The 21,031-nt window shown below is 39.7% G+C and overlaps 1 protein-coding gene across 10 annotated transcripts in view; it reads right to left on the reverse strand.

The window, feature by feature from the left end:
* Window positions 1-509: 509 nt before the first annotated feature.
* DET1 (DET1 partner of COP1 E3 ubiquitin ligase) overlaps window positions 510-21,031 on the reverse strand; it is a 31,451-nt gene continuing 10,929 nt past the window's right edge. For 5 of the 10 annotated variants that reach the window (XM_063716297.1, XM_002825788.5, XM_054531811.2 and 2 more), the window contains 4 exons: window positions 16,781-17,873; window positions 13,780-13,967; window positions 4,489-4,680; window positions 510-1,167 (listed from right to left, as the gene is read on the reverse strand). In XM_063716297.1, coding sequence (XP_063572367.1) covers window positions 978-1,167; window positions 4,489-4,680; window positions 13,780-13,967; window positions 16,781-17,863 — 1,653 coding nt within the window. In that variant the 5' untranslated portion in view covers window positions 17,864-17,873 and the 3' untranslated portion in view covers window positions 510-977. The remainder of the gene's footprint in view (window positions 1,168-4,488; window positions 4,681-13,779; window positions 13,968-16,780; window positions 17,874-21,031) is intronic. The other 5 variants (XM_024232421.3, XM_054531816.2, XM_063716298.1 and 2 more) reach the window with 2 other exon arrangements.

Genomic DNA, 21,031 nt, shown 5'->3' on the forward strand with positions numbered 1-21,031 from the left:
ATTATGCAGATGAAACATAAACAGGCGGCAAGAGTTGAGAATGTGACAGAGGATATGGCTGGAACCACCAGGTGTTTGTGGGATGGCTGCGATGGCTCGGCCATCCAGGAACAGCCAGTCTGGTCTCTGTAGGGACACCTGCGGCTTGCCAGCTCCCACTACCCAAATTTCAGTACGTGCTACACAGTATTTGTTTCTGCTGTGGCCAAGGAGAGCTGCTCACTCTTCCACCTGCATGACACAGATGGTACAGATGGGAGCATGCTTCCACATGAGGATGTGCAATTACACCCAGTTCCTCCAGCTGTGACAATTACCAAGCGAAACCCAAGGGAAGGAAACAATCCTGGCAGATAACTGTCTTCCCTGCTGGCACTTACCACTTAGTTCTCCCAGGAACAGCTGCTGCATCCATGGCCTCTCATCTCTTTCACAGTCCTTCCTGGAACCCAATACTTGAAAAGCATTGGGTATGATAGGAACATAAAGCAGTCATCGAACCACATATATTTAAGTATGAAAATACCATGGCTTTATTTTCTCTTAAAAAGATAGCCGTGCTCATGAGCTAAATGGAAAGGATGTATGTTGTTCTCATCAGTAAACAAGATGTAACTGCTTTCAGACACAAACCATAATGCCAAAGAAGTGACATGAAGGGGATATAAGTCTAATGCTTTCATCTTCACAGCAATCAAATGCAAAGTAAAGCAAAAATGAAATGGACTTAATTAATGCTGGGCATTCCCACAAGGAAAAGGCAAGAGGATATTGTAACAATCAGTAGCAGTATTGTATACAATTTAAAAATTTCATTAGGTTGAGCCACCCTCACTCCTCTCTCTGGCTCTCTCGCATCTGAGGTATAGCAGGCTGCAACTAACAGAGCCAGTAGTCAGGAGCTTTTGCTTTGGAGTCCACTGAGATAAGTGAGTGGCAGTCTTGGAAGACCAGATAACCTGGCTCTGGTGAGGCACCTATGTGCAGCAGTGTCGCATATGGAAGTTGACAACATACTCAGCATTAGTCCTCTGCACAGAAATAGCGAAAGGCTCAAAAGGGTGAAAGGTGAAGGCAACAAGGCGTCGCACTGTGTGGTTGATGGGGCGGCCCAATAACCCCGCCTGGATCTCAAACTTGAGCAGGCCCGAGTCCCGGGCATAGAACCTAAAAAGAACAAGGACAGAGACAGAGAAAGAGGGGACAGTATTGATATTCACCATCAAACTGAAATCTAGACAGCAGGGGAATGTGGCAACTCATTATTTTACCTTATTAATGAAATCTCCTCTTATATCAGCCCCAGGTTATCAGAACTATAAAATCACTCTGGTATGACCAGCTCATTTAGTGAAGAGTGATTATAAATCTTACTATGTTGCACTGAGTCACTGGTCATTTCTCTTTCCTGAGATGACTCAGTTTTACAGCCTTAATTATAGCCTCTCCGCTTCCAGACGCTCCTGCCTCAGGATTGTCTAGGCCAGGGCTAAAAATGAAATGCAAGCCACGTATGTAATTTTAAATTTTCAGGTAGCCATATTAAAAAAAATAAAAATAAAAGAGAAATTTTAATAATACATTTTATTTACTCCAATATATCCAAAATATTATTTCGACCTATAATCAATATCAAACTATTAGTGAGATATTTCTTTTTTTTTTTTTTTTTTTTGGAAATCTGGTGTGTATTTGACACTTGAGCACATCTCAACTTGAACTAGCCACATTTTAAGTACTCAATAGCCACATGTGGCTAGTGGCTACCATATTGGACAGTATGGATCTAGGCTCACCTTTGAGTTTTTCATATTTAAGAATAAAATTCTTTTAAAAGGTTCTTTTTCATGCACAGAAACAAAATACTAAGTAGTGTTTAATTTTTCATCTAATATGTGAGACTAAAGATGCTTCCATCCATCCTAGTATTTAAATGCCTTTGCCATATGCAAAATAAATGCCCTGTGGTTTGGGGAACTACAGATGATTAGTGAGTGGAGACTGAATGGCTGAGGCAGGTGGGGGTGGGGTGGCAGGGAGGATTCCAGAAAATAAAAAGCCCTGAATTAAAGAGTCCTATAATCTCCTTTTGGAAATCCAATATATAAGCAGACCTAAAGATACTTATACCTTTTGACTCAATCTCATATCCAAGAATTTATATCCTCAGAATTTGATTTAAGTGAAATAAGTAGTACACGAATAAAGATGACTACTATGGCATTTGTTTTAATGTAAAAATGTAGAAAGAGAATAAATGCTCAGTGATGGGGGAATAGTTAAATAAATCATGGTACATCTGTTTGATAGAATAATACACCTTCATTAGGACTGTAATTGTGAGGACTATGTATAATAACAACATGAAATAACATTTATAAAAACAGACTACAAAAAATGATGCTAACCATGATTACAACTGTGCAAATGTAAATATGCATATTGACAAAGACTAGACTGGATTATACAATAAAGATACTGGAGGAATGGCATTCTCTCTTCAAAGGCCCTTAATATCCTTATATTTCTCATTTCCAATTAAAAATATAAAGAAGAATTATAAGAGAAACCCCTTTATTCAGGAGCAATAGCATTTCCAAATTTTAGATTCATCTTCTCCAATTAGAAAGGTAGGAAAGTCAGAAAGGAGAGAGAAATGTATCTCATGGTACTTGACTCATATCAGATGAAGGCCCATTTTTTTATGTGTAAAAAACACATAGCTTTACTCCCACAATCCCCAAACACAAAGGAATTGTAATTTAAAGTGGGTTGTTTGAGCTTCTAAATCTCATTCCCGCTTTACAGGACATATGGGTAAATAAGAAATACAGTAAATACTATCCCAGGGATGCAACAAGCAAAATCTAGAATTTGGAGAACGCTAGAGGAAAAACAACCTGGTTTCCTCAATAATTTCATTGCAAAGAAAATAAAAGGGGGAAGAAGAACCTACAGAATAAAAATGACTGGGCCAGGCACAGTGGCTCATGCTTGTAATCCCAGCACTTTGGGAGGCTGAGGTGGGTGGATCACCTGAGGTCAAGATTTCGAGGCCAGCCTGGCCAACATGGTGAAACCCCGTCTCTACAAAAATACAAAAATTAGCCAGGTGTGGTGGCGGGCACCTGTAATCCCAGCAACTTGGGAAGCTGAGGCAGGAGAATTGCTTGATCCCGGGAGGCAGAGGTTGCAGTGAGTTGAGATCGTGCCATTGCACTCAAGCCTGGGCAACAGACGGAGACTCCGTCTTAAAAAAAAAAAAAAAAAATGACTGAAGGGACCAAATGCAATGCATGAACCTTGTTTGAATCTGATGCAAACAAATTAACTATAAAAATAATATTTATAAGACAACAGGGATATGTAAAAACTGACTAGATATTTGAAGATATTAAAGATTTTTTGTTAATTTTTTAAAGATGGGGTAATGATGTTACTTGTTTTGCTAGGATAACTTGGATTTCCTTTAAAATAACCCAGGACAGTGATGGGAAGGGGAGGGAGTAGGGGTGGTGATGGAAATAGCTGAGACAGGAGTGGCCACGAGCTGGTAACTGTTGAAGTGGGTGATGGGTACATGAAGGTTTATTATGCTCTTCTACTTTTTGTATATGTTTAAAACTTTCCGTAATAAAAAAAAAATTAACTAGTTTTTGGAACTTGACTCTAATTTCCCAAAGGAAATATTATAAATGGTGATTAATTATACAGAATATGTCACACAGGCCCATTTAATACACAATGAGACTGGATGATGAAATATATCTATCATAAAGATCTAACTACCACTGTTTCTATGTGAAAAAGACCTTCCAAGCTCCAGCCTATAGCCCCAGGAACACACCCACCTTGAGGTAACTCCACTAGTGACAGTAATTCCAGCTCCTCCCCCTAATACTATTACAGCACACAGAACAGGCTCCATATATGGAGTGACAGATGGGTCTGTGAACTAGACTTCTGTGAGGAAAGAATTTCTTGTAAGACGTCAGTTTCAAACCTCTAACAATAACACAGTAGTCTACATTCCAAAATTCCTCCAAGTGAGGAAGCATGAGTTTCTTCTAAATCTGTCAGCAGTTCCCCAAATTGTCTCTGCTATTTTTTCTATGAGGTAACAGGGCAGGATAAAATAATCTGTGTTAGACACATAATTATAAAGTCTCAATGTCAAAAACTATTATGGAATGGTATTAGATTATTAAATGGGAAAGTACAGCTTCCTCCCCTGGATACCTTTAAAAGAGGACAACGCTTATCTGAATTAGACGTTCTGATGAGAAGCAAAGAGTAGGAATAACTTATGAGACTAGTACCTAAATGATCATAGCACTCACTGCATTACAGAAATAGCCTGCCTTTTCAACCTTACCCATGAGTACGAGTGGAGACAGTCACAATCAAATGATGTCCAGAAAAAGAGAAAAAGAAAGCAGGCCACCTTCAGCCCTTGAGCAGTTTGTAGCTACAGCAGTGACACTGTACCTGATTGGGTGATCTCCACAAGTCTTGGGCCGCTCCATGACAGATACCCACTTGTCATCATAACTGAAGAGAGACAAATCCAGATAGGGGCTACCGCTGTAAGACTGAGCACTGATGGGGAGCTGACCCAGCAGCCGGCGTACTGCCTCTGTGTGCCCTCCATACTTGGCATTTATAATAGTGTCTTTGAATCTAAACGAAAGGACCAGTGAGGAAGGCTTTGTTAGTGAGTACACAAAGCTGTCTTGAATTTTAAATTGACAAATATATGTCTAAGAACAACTCATTCTTTAAATACAATTAAAACCTAGGTAATGAATTAAGATAGAACTGTCTCTCACACATTACAGGTCTGGCCAGCTACAAATACTTTTAAAAAGCAAAACATATAACTAAAAATGGAAAACAACAAATTACTTTAGAAATGTGTTTGGGTTTTGGGTTTTTTGTTTGTTTTTTTTTTTGAGACAGGGTCTCACTTTGTTGCCCAGGCTGGAGTACAGTGGTGTGATCTCAGCTCACTGCAGCCTTGACCTCCCAGGCTCAAGCATTCCTCCCACCTCAGCCCCCAGAGTAGGTGGGACTACAGGCACGTGCCACCACACCCAGCTAATTTTTGTATTTTTTATAGAGATGGGATTTTGCCATGTTGCTCAGGCTGGCCTTGAACTCCTGGGTTCAACTGATCTGCCCGCCTTGGCCTCCCAAAATGCTAGGATTACAGACATGAGCCACCACACCCAGACCTACTTTAGAAAAGTTAACAAAGACTCTACAAACAAGTTTAAAATGAGTATAACTAGTTTATGACAACTATTTCTACTCTTTTCTAATAACAGCTCAACTGGGGAAAAAGGTCAAGAACTTACTTTCCCCAAATAATTGCCTTAGACTGAACTAGGAAGGAGTTACAGAGAACAGAAAACCCTGAACAGAAGCAGCCTCTGACTCTTCTCAGGATCACCAACTTCCAGCAAGCCTTTTTCACAAATAAATCACCCATTCTTTGTTTGTTTAAATAAAATTTGGAAACTAGCTACCTATACTCCTGCAGAAACACCAGTATCTAGAAGAACAGTAACAGACATACAGTCATATATCTGACTTATCTTTGAAAATAATGACAGAACAGTTATTTCTCTTCACTGTAACAAATGCTAAATTTTATTTTATTTTTTTATTTTTTGAGACAGGGTCTCACTGTGTTGCCCAGGCTAGAGGGCAGTGGCACAACCTCAGCTTACTGCAACCTCCGCCTCTCCTGGGCTCAAGCAATCCTCCTACCTCAGCTTCCCAAGTAGCCAGGACGACAGGTGCGTGCCACCACACCCAGCTAATTTTTTTTTTTTTTTTTTTTTTTTTTGTAGAGACAGGGTCTCGCCATGTTGCCCAGACTGGTCTTCAACTCCTGGCCTCAAGCAATCCATCCACCTCAGCCTTCCAAAGTGCTGGAATTACAGGCGTGAGCCACCATGCCTGACCACAAAACTAAATTTAATACTCTTTGACAAGTACTTCTATTCTTCTGGAAATTTACCCTAAGGAATCACTCGTACATGCAGAAAAATCTCTGTGTACATTCATACAGCATTGTTTATAGAGGAAGAAAAAATTAAAAAGCTAATGGAAAACTACCCTTTTCAAAGATTATATGGTAACAGGGGAAATGTTTATCACATTTGTAAATAAAAGAAGTAGGATACAATACTGTCTATATAATATGGCTAAAACACAAAGAAAACAAAAACTCACACTTAAAGCAAAGACTGGCAGAAACACATTAAAATGTTAATAGTTGTATAATGACATTTTGAATTTTTTCCTTATTTTTCACTTTCCTACAGCTACTTAGAAAGAATGTCAACTGTCTATCAGTATACATTTTTTTAAACCTCTATATTCAAGCATATCATATGGTTCAACAATCAAGGGGATATAAATTTTTTTTTAGTCTGGGAGAAAAGTATAATATCTCATCCCTGAAACAAATGGAATAAAAAACTTCAGTGTTCCTAACTTTCATGAGACCAGAAAGATTAATTAGTTGAGGGTAATTTTTATTTTCACTATTAACCTATGGTATTAGATGGACATGAATACTTTTCTGCTCCCCCTAAAGAAAGCCTAGCAAGCAACACTGCTTTTCCATTACTCCTCCTGACAGTAATTTTCACAGCCTCGGTATAAATCATAAAAATAAATCTTCAGCCAAATAGAGCTTATTTTTTCCCTTTCATTTGAGCTGAAATAAAAGATCCTGGGCACTTCAGTTTTCAGCAAAGATCTGGCACCATCTCATCTACACCTTAGCCCTGCCTGACTCACTGACTCACTGGCTTTCAAAGGTAAAATGATGGGGGCTGGCTCACAGGTTTGTGATGACCACAAATCAAAGCATCTGTGATAATCTACAGGTTGAAACAGTTCCTCTTCCTCCACAGCACCTACCACCTCCACTCTCCATGCTCCCCACTGATTAAAAGCAGTCACTCCCTTTGATGTCTTCACACTTTAGTTCCTGCCTCAGTGTCACTCTGTCCAGCTATACCTCTCTTAGTTCTCGGTAATTTCAAAATCCTCAGAAATGTTCTTTACAGTACCATAGCCTCCTACTAGTTCCTTGACCTCCTCTCAACCTCAACTGCTTATTCCACATTCACACCCTCAACCTCACCATTACCAACGACTGCAAACCCTCTCTAGTCACAGGGTAGACCGTCACACTCTCCAACCATCTTCTCTCCCATCTTTCCGGCTCACTCCCTCTATTCATCCCAATTTCAGCGATCCTTCAACCCCCACAAGACCTATAATCCACCGATTCTACCAACTTCTTGCCATCCTACACTCATCATATCCTCTCTTCCTTCCTTCCACATAAGATGAAATCACTAAATCACTCCGTTGCACACATCCTCAACAATCTTAAATTCTCTTGCTTTGTGGTACTTGCTTAGAAAAACTACAGCCTCCAGTTAAGCTCAACTCTGCCTATTCCCTGCCTGTACTACTTGGTTTTCTCCATGGCTGTAGAAAAACATACAATGGTCACTTTAAACTTATGGCCATGAACTTTATGTGGGCCCTTAATGCTGCAGGGCACTCGTGCTACATTTCCATAGTCCTTCCAGACTCCCATGCTCGTCCATGACTATTTCATCTCCCCTCCTCCATGCTCACTCTTAGCTAATGGCATCGCTTACTTTGTTACTGACAAATGGAAGTTAGCAGAAGATAACTTTTTTAAAGCTCTCATCAGCACATCTACCCAACATTTGTACATATATAACTTTCTGTGCTCCCATGCAAGGCAAATCCCTCTGCCAGTGCACTAGCACCCAACCCCTCTCATACACTTAAGCAGTTCCTCCACTTTCCTACTGTTTCCCCTTCTCTACAGGATCAGTCCCATCTGTATGCAAACATGCCATTTTTTCCCTCTCATCTAAAAAATAACAAAAACAAAATCTAACACTACCTACCCCTCCAGCTAATGCACCACTTTTCAGCTCCCATTGTAATAAAACTCCTCAAAACACTTTTCCATATTGTCCAACTTCTGTCCTCCCAGTCTTTCTTTAACCCACCCTAAAGAGGCCTTCACCCCTACCATCTTACTCAAACTACTCCTGTCAAGGTTACCAATGACCTCCACATTGCTAACTCCAATAAGTTAATTTTCAGTCCCTATTGTACTTGACTCGTCAGGTGGCTGTGACACAGCTAACACTCCTTTGAGAAACTATGAGATATCTCTACTTACAGAACTTTTGATCTTCTCCCCTAAACCTGCTCTACCCACAGGTTTACAGTTTAATGGCAACTCTCTCTTGCAAGCTGTTCAGTCCAAAAACATTAGAATTATCTTTGACTTTGTTCTTTCGTGGCCCATAGACCATCCACCATTAATCAATTGGGCTCTAACCTGCAAAATACATTGAAAATATAATTATTTACTATTCCCAATGCTACCACTCTGATCGAAGCTACCACTGTTAAACAACAAATAATCACAGAGGACTTGGTATGTGCCAGACTGTCTTCTAGGTGCTTAGGATACATCAGTGGACAGTAAAGAACTTAAATCCTAGTGGCAGGAAACAGAATGCCATAGCTATTACTTACTGGATCACTGCAACAGTCTCTTAACTGGCATCCCTGCTGCCACCCTACCTGCCTACATTCTACTCTTAACAGAACAGCCAGAGTGACTCTGTTAAAACATAAGTGAGACTACGTCATTCCTCTGCTCAAACATGACACAATCTACCTCATTTATAGTTAAATCCAAAGCTATAGAATGGCCTTATGTATCTGCCTACCTCCCCACCCCAAATCAGGTCTCTGACCCTATTTCCAAGTACTCTGCCCCTTGCTCACTCCAGTCCAGCCACCCTGGCCTTCTTGTTGTCCCTCAAGTGCATCAGATCTACCTCAGGGCCTTTAGATATGCTATTCCTTTTGCTGGGTATATTCTTCTTCCTGCTATCCACATGGCTTGCTCCCTGACTTCCTTCAAAAGCTTTCGCAACCACCACCTCCTCAGTGAAGCCTATGCTGACAACTCTACTAGGAAAACTCACAATCTCTTCTTAATATACTCAAACCTACCAGTATTCTAACAATTTTATTTTTTCCTTGGACACATTCTTCTTGGACTCCTCCACTCTCGTGCTTCCAAATGGTCTGACACGTGAACAGTGATTCTGCAAATTCCCTTTATCATTATCCTCAGGACTGTCTTTGCCTCTCTCCAGTGTCAGACTATTTCCTACATACCATTCTTTTGTGGTGTATTGAAGTACATCTCCATAGGCTTCCTTAGAAAAGCTACATGAGAGGTAGGTAATCTTTTCAGACTTCACAGGTTTGAAAATGTCTCCATTCCACCCTATTATTTGGATATAGAATTCCAAATTGCAAATCACCCTTTTCATAGAATTCTGAGGGCATGATTTTAATGACGTCAAGCTTTCACAGTATTATTGATAAGTCTGATGTCATTATGATGACTTATTATTTTTACATGTGAAATGTATGTTCTTTCTCAAAGTTTTCACAATGTTCTCTTTATCACCAATGTTCCAAAATTTCATGATGATATGCCTCTGGGTGTGGGTCTTTTTCATTGACTGTACTGGATACTAGATGAATCCAGTGCTGCACTGATAAAGGTTTAATTTTTCTCGGGGGAAAAAAGCCACGATTTGTAGTGCTTCCTGATTTCTGTGGTGTAAATCTTCCTGCCAAGGTACCAATGTGACATTACTCAATGTGCAGTTGCCAAGAGAAGAGCTGTAGCACCTTATTATATAGTATTTACACCATATAGATAAAATAGATGCAAAAACCACAAGAGCTTAAGTAACAGTAAAATCGGAAATAATTTGGAAATAAGTTTTAATAACAACTTCGTTTAACAATCAGCTTGCAAAAATTCCTGAAAGTTTAACAGTCAGATCTCATGAGCCAGGACAAGCCAGCTCCAGCACTGGATGGTCCTGCCAATCTAAAAATTTATGTTCTTCAGTCCTGGGAAACTATCCCATTATTTCTCCACTTCATGTTCTTCACTGCTCCTTCAGGAATTAGACAGATATTTGACCTTCTAGGCAGATACTCTGTTTTTTTTTTTTTTTAATGTTCCTTTTCTAGGTCCCTTCTCTTATCTATTTACTCTACTTTTTTGGAGAGTTCCTTCACTACATCTAACAAATTTTAAATTCCCAAAAGTTTCTCATTGTTCTAGGAATGTTCCTGGTTTTTTTTGTTTGTTTGTTTTTTGTTTTTGAGATGGGGTCTTGCTCTGTCACCCAAGCTGGAGTGCAGTGGCGCAAATTCGGCTCACTGCAAGCTCCGCCTCCTGGGTTCCCACCATTCTCCTGTCTCAGCCTCCCGAGTAGCTGGGACTACAGGCGCCCGCCATCACGCCCGGCTAATTTTTTTTTGTTTGTTTGTTTGTTTGTTTGTTTTGTAGAGATGGGGTTTCACTGTGTTAGCCAGGATGGTCTGGATCTCCTGACCTCATGATCCGCCTGCCTCGGCCTCTCAAAGTGCTGGGATTACAGGCATGAGCCACCGCGCACTCGGCTGGAATGTTCCTGTTTTTATACTTTCAATTGTTTCAGCGAATGTAACATTGGTTTTTTGTTTGTTTGTTTGTTTTATTTTTGAGATAGGGTCTTACTTTGTCACCTACTCTGGAATGTAGTAGCTTGATCTCGGTTCACTGCAACCTCCGCCTTCCAGGTTCAAGCAATCTTCCTACCTCAGCCCCTCCAAGTAGCTGGGAGGACAGGCGCATGCCACCACACCCAGCTAATTTTTTTGTTTTTAGGGAGACCAGCCATGTTACCCAGGCTGGTCTTGAACTGCTGAGCTCAAGCGATCAGTCCACGCCAACCTCCCAAAGTGCTAGGATTAAAGGCATAAGCCACCATGCCAGGCCTGTTTCCTTACTCTTTATTCTTTATTCTGTTTGTTTTGTGTTGGGCTCTTTTAGGATAAAGGCTTTCCTTAAATGACTCATGATCCTTGGTGTCCATTTTTATTCTTGAACATTTATTTTGACCTATAAGGGTCCCAATTTCATTGATTTTTACCAAAAGATTACTGGGAAAAGATTACTATAAAATTTAGCATTTAGAACCATGTGTTCACAAGAATTAAAAAAAAAAAAATTCAATTTATATATACATTATATTTTCAATGCAGCAAAGTATGATTAGTGGTCAACAAAATATGTTAGCTTACAATTCTGTTGGGCAGATAGAATAGACATATAAATTTGAGAATCCGAAGAAACAATGCAAAATTCCCAATTATGGGTATAATTTGCTGTGAATTTTTCATATAAAATACTTGGATACCAAATTACTATGGTAATTAGCAACCTTTTGTATATTTTAAAGTGTTGGAATAACTTTATTTTAAATATCAATGTTTAATATATACCGAAAATAGCATCCTCTGCAACTACTTCAATTTAGTAGTAACAGGAAAAAAGAATTTAAAAATCAACTTAAAAATATGTGAGGGTACCCCCAATTTTTCAAAATCTTTTGGTGGTAAAGTAAAATTCTGAACATCACTGAGCTGGAATATACAACCTTTCTCCTCAGTTTTTTCTGGAGCTTTCTGTAATTTTGTTTAATTCCAGATGTATTCTGAAATAATTTTTGGAAAACAGAGTTTCTTCTAATTCCTGGATAACTTCATTCATTCAGCAAATACCTACTGAGCTCCTCCCACAGGGCAGACACTGGCCTTGGTGTTGTGGATATGGCAGTAGACATAATAGACAAAATCCCTGCCCTCATGGAGCTTATCATCTAGTGACTTCTTTGATGTGTTGACTGAGTGTACCCATCTTTTGTTCTTTTTGTTTTTTGTTTTTGAGACAGGGTCTTGCTCTGTCACCCAGGCTGGAGTGCAGTGGCATGCTCATGGCTCATTACAACCTTTGCCTCCCAGGCTCAAGTGATCCTCCCACCTCAGCCTCCCTAGTAGCTGAGACTACAGGCATGTGCCACCACAATCGGCTATTTTTTTTTTTTTTTTTTTTTTTTGCGTTTTTTGTAAAGATACAGTTTTGTCATGTTGCCTAGGCTGGTCTTGAAACTTGGGCTCAAGCGATCCACCTGCCTTGGCCTTCCAAAGTGTTGGGATTACAGGCATGAGCCACCACACTCAGACTGTTACTTGTTAATTATCTGCTTACTTTTGAAGCAAATTTTAAAAGAAAATTCATCCCAAAATGAAAAAAAGCAAAATCTGACCCATGTTCTGCATCTAAAAATTCTTCTATACTGAAGAGATACTAAGGCAGAAGATTTGTGTGAACCAAAGAAAAAGGAAAACGCAAGACAGTTGTCTGAATTCAATAGCCATCTATCTGTAATTCAGTACTATCTTTTTATATAAACATGATGCCACTGCATTAAGATATTTGTTTTTCCCAGTGGCAGTAATGCTTATTCTGATTCATCCACTCACTGTGGTCTGCTCTATCTTTGGACCTAAAACAGGTATTTTCCATTACTGTTTAAAGTAAGGGAAACAATTTAAGGATGTGAAATATGATGAGGCATTGTCTAACTAAAGTAGGATTTAGTTTAGGCCCTTGGCCCAAAGGAACCATTTGTTTCATGATAATGCACTATGGCAATTATTAGAAGCTCTGGTTCATAGAAGGGCCTTGCTGACTGGGGGGTATATATTTAGGGTGACCTAAGTGATTTGTAAAGGGACAGCAGGTGTCAATATCTGTAAATCTCCTCTTTGTGTTGGTCAGTTTTCCTAGGGAAGAATCTCTAACCTCCTGCCTGGAGAGTACAAGCCTGGATGCCGTATCTGGGAAGGGGAATAGGACTCTTACCCTTCAGTATGTGAACTGCGACCTAATTCCTGTTTTTAGCATAACATGTCTCATCCCTACTTTTAGATATGCCTCATGAACTTGAGACCAGAGCCCATCTGGTTCAATCTATTCAGAGAATAAACTTCCAGCCTTTTGCAGAGGTAGAAGAAGAGATAGTCACTTGGCTATGTAGACCTAGAAAAGGGATCTAGAGGGTCTGACTGCTCCTTTTAAGAACTTTACCAATCCTCCTCATTTCAGCTTACCTCACAGATACCTTCAGAAGTACTTTCAGAGGCACCTGGGACCTCCAACTTCCTGACCCTTTCCCGAGCTCTCTGGTGTAAGGCAGCTTGTTTCTTGATGACTAAGCTCTGCAGCCTTGAGTTTCTGCTCTCTGAGGTATGCTAAGTCAGTTCTCGTTCATTCACTGGCTTTTCAGCTTTTAAAACTTTGTTAATATGTCCTATCTCCCATCGTCTCCTCTCCTATTCTCTTTGTTCTTACAGGCTTATACCTCTTATTCCTTTATTGTCATTTCAGTGGGACTTAGGGATGGAGCAAAGATAAATACATGTGTTCAACATATCATGTTTAACCAAAAGTTTCTAAAATGATTTTCTTATTCATTCAGTAAACATAAGTGCTTGACAGTGTACCACTGAGGGTATAGCAATAAATGAAGACACAGCCTCTATCTTTCTGCAGCTCACATGCAGTCTAGAAAACATCACAGACAACGCACAAATAATTCCACAGGTGCTGAGACAGAAAGAAGTTCAGGAAGAAACAAGGGGTTATAATAGGCAGACTAACCAAAGCTATGTGGACAGATAGAATAAGAGAAGGTTTCCTAGAGACAACAGCTATTGGCCTAACACCAATTTTTCTAAAGAAAAATTAAGACTGTTGAGTCTGGTGGAACAGCTTACCGGCGCTGGATCTGCCTTGCAAAATTGTTGCTAGAAGCTGAGCAGGGAAACTGGACTTCACTGTGCAGGGTAGCATTACGAAAAAGGTCACAGAAGTTCTCAAAGAGCTCCAAAAGCTCATCTGACGTATTCTCAAACACAGCAATCACCTCTGTCGTCACCATATTGTACACCACAAAGAAAGATGCCTGCAGAAGAAAAGAGAGAGAGGTTTGGGACAGCTGAGTATAATGCCATGCGTAGGAAACTTATCCCTTCTCACTTGGCTGAAAATCCAAGGCATGAATTTTCCAAAAAAAACAAACAACAACAACAATAACAACAAGCAAACACCTCAGGTAGAAACATGGCTCCAAGTGGTTCTGGGAAAATAAGAAGCAACAGTGGGATTTATCAATTGAGAGCCTCAGTGTTGCCAGATTTCCCACTGTATCTGTGCTGCTAGAATTACTGAGATGGCCAGCATATAAGTATAAAAAGCTTTTAAATTTTCATTTCAAACTGTGCAAATACAATATTTTTCCTTCCAAGTGTTTATTCCCTACTTGCTCCCCAACCCACCCTGAAATAAAAAGCACTTCTTAAAATGCCAGATTTAATTTTCTTTCCTGCTGAAAAACTGATTTGCAGCCTGGGGCTGCCTGTTGGCAAATTATTTTCTCTTGTATGTGTACAGTTGAAAGTTCAATTTAGGGGTATTTATTTTTCCCTCTTAATATTTCTAACATGCAGAGAGACACCTTAAGTACATCGTGTTCTAAACTGCCCTGGCAAGTTGTATACAAGAAGGGTACTGCTGAACAAATGAAAAATCAGATAGGCGTTTTCCACTTTTTTCTTCATAAATGTTCTTTCAGCCAAGAGCATTTGTAAAATACATTTGAGATTTGTAGCAATTAAGATCAGAGGGGCAACCTGAAAAGCATTCGAATGCCATAGGTGGCAGAGTTACTGCTTTTTCTAAATGGGCCCCTTGGTGGCTAGCCCTCTTCCTTTAAACCTCCAGTGATCTGCTCTGCCTAACAAGGAAGCTCCAAGAACCCCTAATTTTTGTTACAGTGAATGTAGCAGTGTGAATCAACTACTTCTGACAGGACTCTAGAAGTTCTCAGACCACTAGGATTAGTACTCCAGCCTCCTATGATTGAGTTTAAATCTCCATTACCAATTTCTGGAGCCATTCGACCCACCTGTTTTACTAGTAATTAGTCCTTCTCAGGGCTTATATTACATGGCTTTTGCAGTCACCTGCAAATTAAATTTGGCTGTAAATTAAAGAGGCTAGAGGGTAACCTGAGAATAATACTCATAATATTACTGAGGCCTTGTGTTTGGATGTACTTTTTACTTACTAATTTTATTGGAACCTATCAAATTAAACTGGGGGAGGAGTGCAAAGGACAACTAGGGCAGAAAGATTGGGTTTAGAGTTACAAACTGTATAAGCAAAGCATACAGCCCTAGTTATGTTGTTAGCTACAACTTATTGTAGCTACCAGAAAAAACTAGGCCACCTTTTAGCAAAGAAGAGGATAATCTCAAAGGCAGCAGTCACAGACAACTTATTCCCTCCAAAATAAAAAGGTAATTATAGCTCAAACCTAAACAAAAGATTGATTCATGTCCTTTCTATGGCCCTGAACAACACTTTGATCCTATCAGGGCTTCACCAGAATCTCTCATAATTACATGGATATAGAATTACTCAAACATTTACTAGCCTTCCCTCCAAGGCAGACTGGGAAATAAAGAACAGGAGAGTGGAGAAGTCAAGGACTTGACTGCAATATCCCATGATACATAAGACGAACCAGATGCTCACCCGTGATTGCTCAATGGGTGACTTCATCATTGATAGGGAAGAAAAAAAATCCACAACAAATGATCTCTAACCATATTACTCCCCTACTTCTTTTTAGAACACATAAACTACAATTCAGAAGGAAAATATTAGAAGATATTTTACCACAGGTAGCTGGTGAGGTTTTAGGACATGATACCCTGCACAGAATCTGTTAATGGTAGAATCAGCTACAGGTCAATAAGAGATACCAAACTCAGTTGACTTCGTGGTTTACTGATTTGCTGGTTGTTCTGAATTTCCAAACTAGTGTCTAAGGAGACAATCTGCAAACAGGAGAATGGGGGGACAAAGGTGTAGAAAGGTAGTTCTCTAACTTGGTCAACACTGAAGTGGAGAGGTTTTCAAAGACAAATGCCCAAATTACCCTTAATTTCAACATAGTGTTTCAACCCCCAAATCTTAGCAGTTCTGTGCTCTTTATATCACCTTATTCCCTTTTGGGAAATGCTTCTTCCCCCTACTGAAAGAAAGGCATTCTTCCCCCAAACTGAAAAACCTTTAAGACTTGCTGTCCTGATGACTCTCCTCATGGATCATACATTTCAGCTTCCTTTTGACGTCTTCACTGCTCTACAACCTATGTCCCAGCATGTCGGCAAGGTCAGGGTAAAGTCACAAAACTTAATTCTGCCAAATGAATGCACCTATTAGTTACCTTATAAATAGGACTTTACAGAGAAGTAAATTGACATTAACCATTTAAGGATGAAAGTGGGGTTACTTAGAGAATTTTCTTTTTTGTATGGTGTACTCATTCTCATTGCCAGAACTAAAACAGCCAGACCAATAAGTACAATCTTACAAAATCAAGGGAGGTTATCCATAAATAGTCCAAACCTTGACCTTGTAGCATTTGGACTTCCATCTCAGGAGTACTGAAAATACTCTGCAGAAGAGTTAGGGTAGTAATCAGAGTTGACTATCTTCCTGTCAATGACTTGAACTTTAGTTTCCATTTGTCCAGATAAATACATATGAACAGAGAAAAATGGAGCTGATTTTAAGTTTGGGCCCTAGGATATCAATTCCGACTACGTGAAGTGTCTATTTCTGAGGGGTGGGCTATAAACAAACAGAGAAACCTTCCCATTTTGCCAAGAAGATTGGACAAGTAAAAGGCAGGAGTGTACCTCATACCTGTGATGGATCTGTGACTCGCAGTGTTACTACATCCTCACTAGTGTACTTGATAAACAGATGGTTTTCATCCAGAAGCTGCATTTTCCACATTCGCAGCTGCCGCAGTTGGTCAAAATACTGGAAGAAGCGCCTCTTGGCCATTGCGCTACCATCCTGTTCTGCCCGGCGCCACAAATATACCAGCAACCGGTGTTTGAGGGAATTGATGAAAGGATCCCTAAAGGGATTGGCCATGCCTGTCTGACTGTCCCGCTGTACCTCAGGGAAAACAGCTGACACAGTGAGCAGGTCATCCTCATAGCAAAAGCGGCCAATGGTCCGCACATCAATGAAAGTGCCTTCAGGAGTCACCTGGAAGACATGGATGGTCTGTTGTTGCACGGACAAGATGGCCAGGATGTTTTTGTACAAGTACAGCCCTTGGTTGTGTGACAAGACCACCTTGTCACACTTGAATGTGCGTGTATCACATAAGCGGCCAGTGTGAAGGTCAATGATGTGGAGGGAATAGTCTTCTAGAGGGGACCGTGGGTTGGGGGTCACTGATTCACTGTTCCGATATACCTCAAAAAATGGAGGGTGAGGCTCATCCGGTAGGTAGGCAGCTGAGCCCACGATGACACAGCGGCAGTCATCAGTGAAGAGACTACACTCCCGGTTCAGGTGCTCACCATTGGCCGCAACATTGGTAATGTGCAGCAGGACAAAAAAGCGTTCAAAGAGCCGGCCCCGGATATTCACTGACCGCTGGTCATTGCCATTGGACAGGATTTCTCCTTCATATCCCTGCAGTAGGTCCTCTGCTGCCTGGCAGCCCTGGTACTCGTAGATTTCAAGAGATGTCTGGTCTGAAGAAAAAGCAATAAAGTAGCGTCCATCAGGTGAGAATTTACGCAAGAAACAAGGAGGCTTTTCAACGTTGACAACTGTGAAGTTGGGGAAGACATTCTGATGGAACACTCGGACTTGGTGCCAGTGGGTACCTGCCTTGCCTGAACTGATCCGCCGGCGTTCCAAGCGGTGAATGACATTTTGGTTTTGGATTCTTCGAGGCTTGATGGTAGAAACATGATGATCCATTATCACATCTCTAAACAGAAAAGTAAAGCAGAAGTCAAGAAAATGAAACAGAATTTACCAAAATATAAATATATACAAGTGAAACATTTCTCTTCTTATATCCTGAACCTAGGAGCTCCCAAGATGACAGTGACTGGCATTACTGCTTCCCAGATTATACTGAGTAAGTGGTCCTAACATTTCTAAGTCTAGAAACAGGTCTAAGGGAAGGATCTAGTTCACTAGGAATACCTTCCAAATATGCTCAGCTGTTGGGAAAGTTCAACAGAAAAAAACCTACAACTGCAAATTTGAACAGTATAAAACACATTCGGCCCGGCACGGTGGCTCACACCTGTAATCCCAACATTTTGGGAGGCCGAAGCAAGTGGATCACCTGAGCTCACTAGTTCAAGCCCAGCATGGAAAACATGGCAAAACCCCGTCTCTACAAAAAAATATAAAAATTAGCCAGGCATGGTGGCACATGCCTGTAGTTCCAGCTACTTGGGAGGCTGAAGTGGAAGGATTGCTTAAGCTTGGATCATCGAAGCTGTAATAAGCCATCGTCACAACACTGCACTCCAGCCTGGGCAACAGAGTGAGACTCTATCTCAAACAAACAAACAAAAAAATCATATTAAATGTGCATTCATTCCAGCAAAAAATATTTATTGGGCTGTTAAGATGTCCATATTACCCAAAGTAATCTACAGATTCAATACAAACCCTATCAAAATCCTAATAGCACTTTTCACAAAGATAAAAAATTCATCCTAAAATTCATATGGCATCTCAAGGGCCTCCAAATACACAAAATAATTTTGAAAAAGAACAAAGAGGATTCAAGCCTCTTGATTTCAAAATATATTACAAAACCACAGTAATCAAAAAATTGTGGTACTGGATAAAGACAGACACAGACCAATGAAATGGCCCACAAATAAACTGGCATATATGGTTAAACAATCTTTGATAAGGTACTACTACTACTCAATAGAAAAAAGACAGTCACTTCAACAAATGGTGTTGGGAAAACTGAATAGCCACATGCAAAAGAATGAAGTCGGACCCTATCTTACACCTTATACAAAAATTAACCCAAAATAGGTCAAGGATCTAAATATAAGACCCATAACTATAAAACTACTAGAAGAAAATACAGGAGGAAAGCTTCATGACATCAGATCTGGCAGTGATTTCTTGGATAAGACACAAAAGGCATAGGCAACCAAGACAAAAATAGACAAATGGGAATACATCAAACTTAAAACTTCTGTGATCAAAGGACACAATCAACAGAGTGAAAGGGCTTTCTACAGAATGGAAGAAAATATTTGCAAATCATATATTGGATAAAGGGTTAATATCTAGAACCTATAAAGAACTTCTATAACTCAATAACAAAAAATCATATACCCAATTTTAAAATGGTCAAAGTACTTGAACAGACATTTCTCCTATACAAATGGCCACAAAACATATGAAAAGATAGATGCTCAACATCACTAATCATCAGAGAAATGTAAATCAAAACTACAATGGGATATCACCTCACACCCATTAGAACGACTGCTTTTTTTAAAAAAAAGAAAATAACAAGTGTCATTGAGGACATAGAGGAAGTTGAACCCTTGTGCATTGTTGGTGGAACTGAAAAATAGTACAGCTACTAAGGAAAACAGTATGAAGGTTCCTTGAAAAAAATTAGAACTACCATAAGATCCAGCAATTCCACTTCTGGGTATAAATCCAAAATAACTGAAAGCAGGATTTCTAAGAGATATTTACACACCCATGTTCATATCAGCGCTATTCACAGTAGTCAAGAGATGGAAGCAACCCAAAAGTTCACTGATGGATGAGTGGATAAACAAAATGTGGTATATACATATAATGGAATATTATTCAGCCTTCAAAAGGAAGAAAATTCTGACATATGCTACATCATTGAATCTTGAGGACATTATGTGAAGTCAAATAAGCCAATCACAAAAAGACAAATACTGTATGATTCCACTTAAATGAAGTATCAAAAGTAATCAAATTCAACAGCCAGGTGCAGTAGCACACACCTGTAACCCCAGCTACTTGGGAGGCTGAGGTGGACCACTTGAGCCCAGGAGTTTGAGTCTAGCTTGGGCAACAGAGCAAGACCCAATCTCTAAAAAAAAAAAAAAAATTTTTAATGTAAAATGCTTATCATTAAAAAAAGGAAAAGGAATCAAATTCACAGAAACAAAGAAGAATGGTGGTTACCAGGGACTAGCAGGAGGGGAAAAGAGAAGGTACTGTTTAATGGGTTAGACTTTTCAGATTTTCAAGATGAAAAACTTCTTGAGATCTATTTCACAACAATGTGAATATACTTAATACTACTGAACTGTACACTTACAATCAGTTAAGATGGTAAATGTTAGGCTATTTTAAAATCACAATAAAAATATGTTTTAATATTTATGGGGCATCTATTATATGGCAAAGTCTTCTAAATGTTTTATTATACCTTGATTCAAATCAAAGTTAAATCACAGGCCATAAAAGTCAACGGCATTAAGTGAAAAACTTAAGTTATAAAGCTGTTGCAAGATAAGATGGAATAAGGAAACACCACCTTCTCTCTCCCACTAAAAATGCAGCTATAAAACCTAGACAGAATGCATAAGACAGACATATGAGAAAAACCAATTGGCTAACAATAAAATACCACTGAATGGGCAGTGAGGTTAACATTGTCTCCCCTGGTCCTCCTGCTGCTTGGAGAGCAAGTGTGTTGCAAGGAAGGATAATTAAAGCCCCAATTTTGTCATCAGAGGATCAAAAGGGAGACCCCAATGGAACCAGAAGGTACTGGGGAGATATCAGAGTGGGAGGAGCTCAGAAAAGTAACATCATGAAGTTGTTCATGAACTCCCAAGCTGCACACGTGTGGATCTGGTCCAAATCATACTAAAGGCTTTGAGAACCAAAATAATCAACACCCAGATCTCAGACTGGCCACCGAATGTCACATACATGGGACAGATCCAAATAGCACTGCAAAGACTTTCTGAAAATTCATCTGCCATTAGAACCATAGCCTAAAGAGAGTTACAAATTGCAAATTCCCTGAAGGTAATTAGGTAGATTGCCTACCAAGCCAAAAATCACCAACATTCCTCTTAGGATTTAAACAAGCCCTATCATCTT

Source organism: Pongo abelii, chromosome 16 (genome assembly GCF_028885655.2).
Source record: "Pongo abelii isolate AG06213 chromosome 16, NHGRI_mPonAbe1-v2.0_pri, whole genome shotgun sequence".
NCBI classification, from domain to species: domain Eukaryota; kingdom Metazoa; phylum Chordata; class Mammalia; order Primates; family Hominidae; genus Pongo; species Pongo abelii.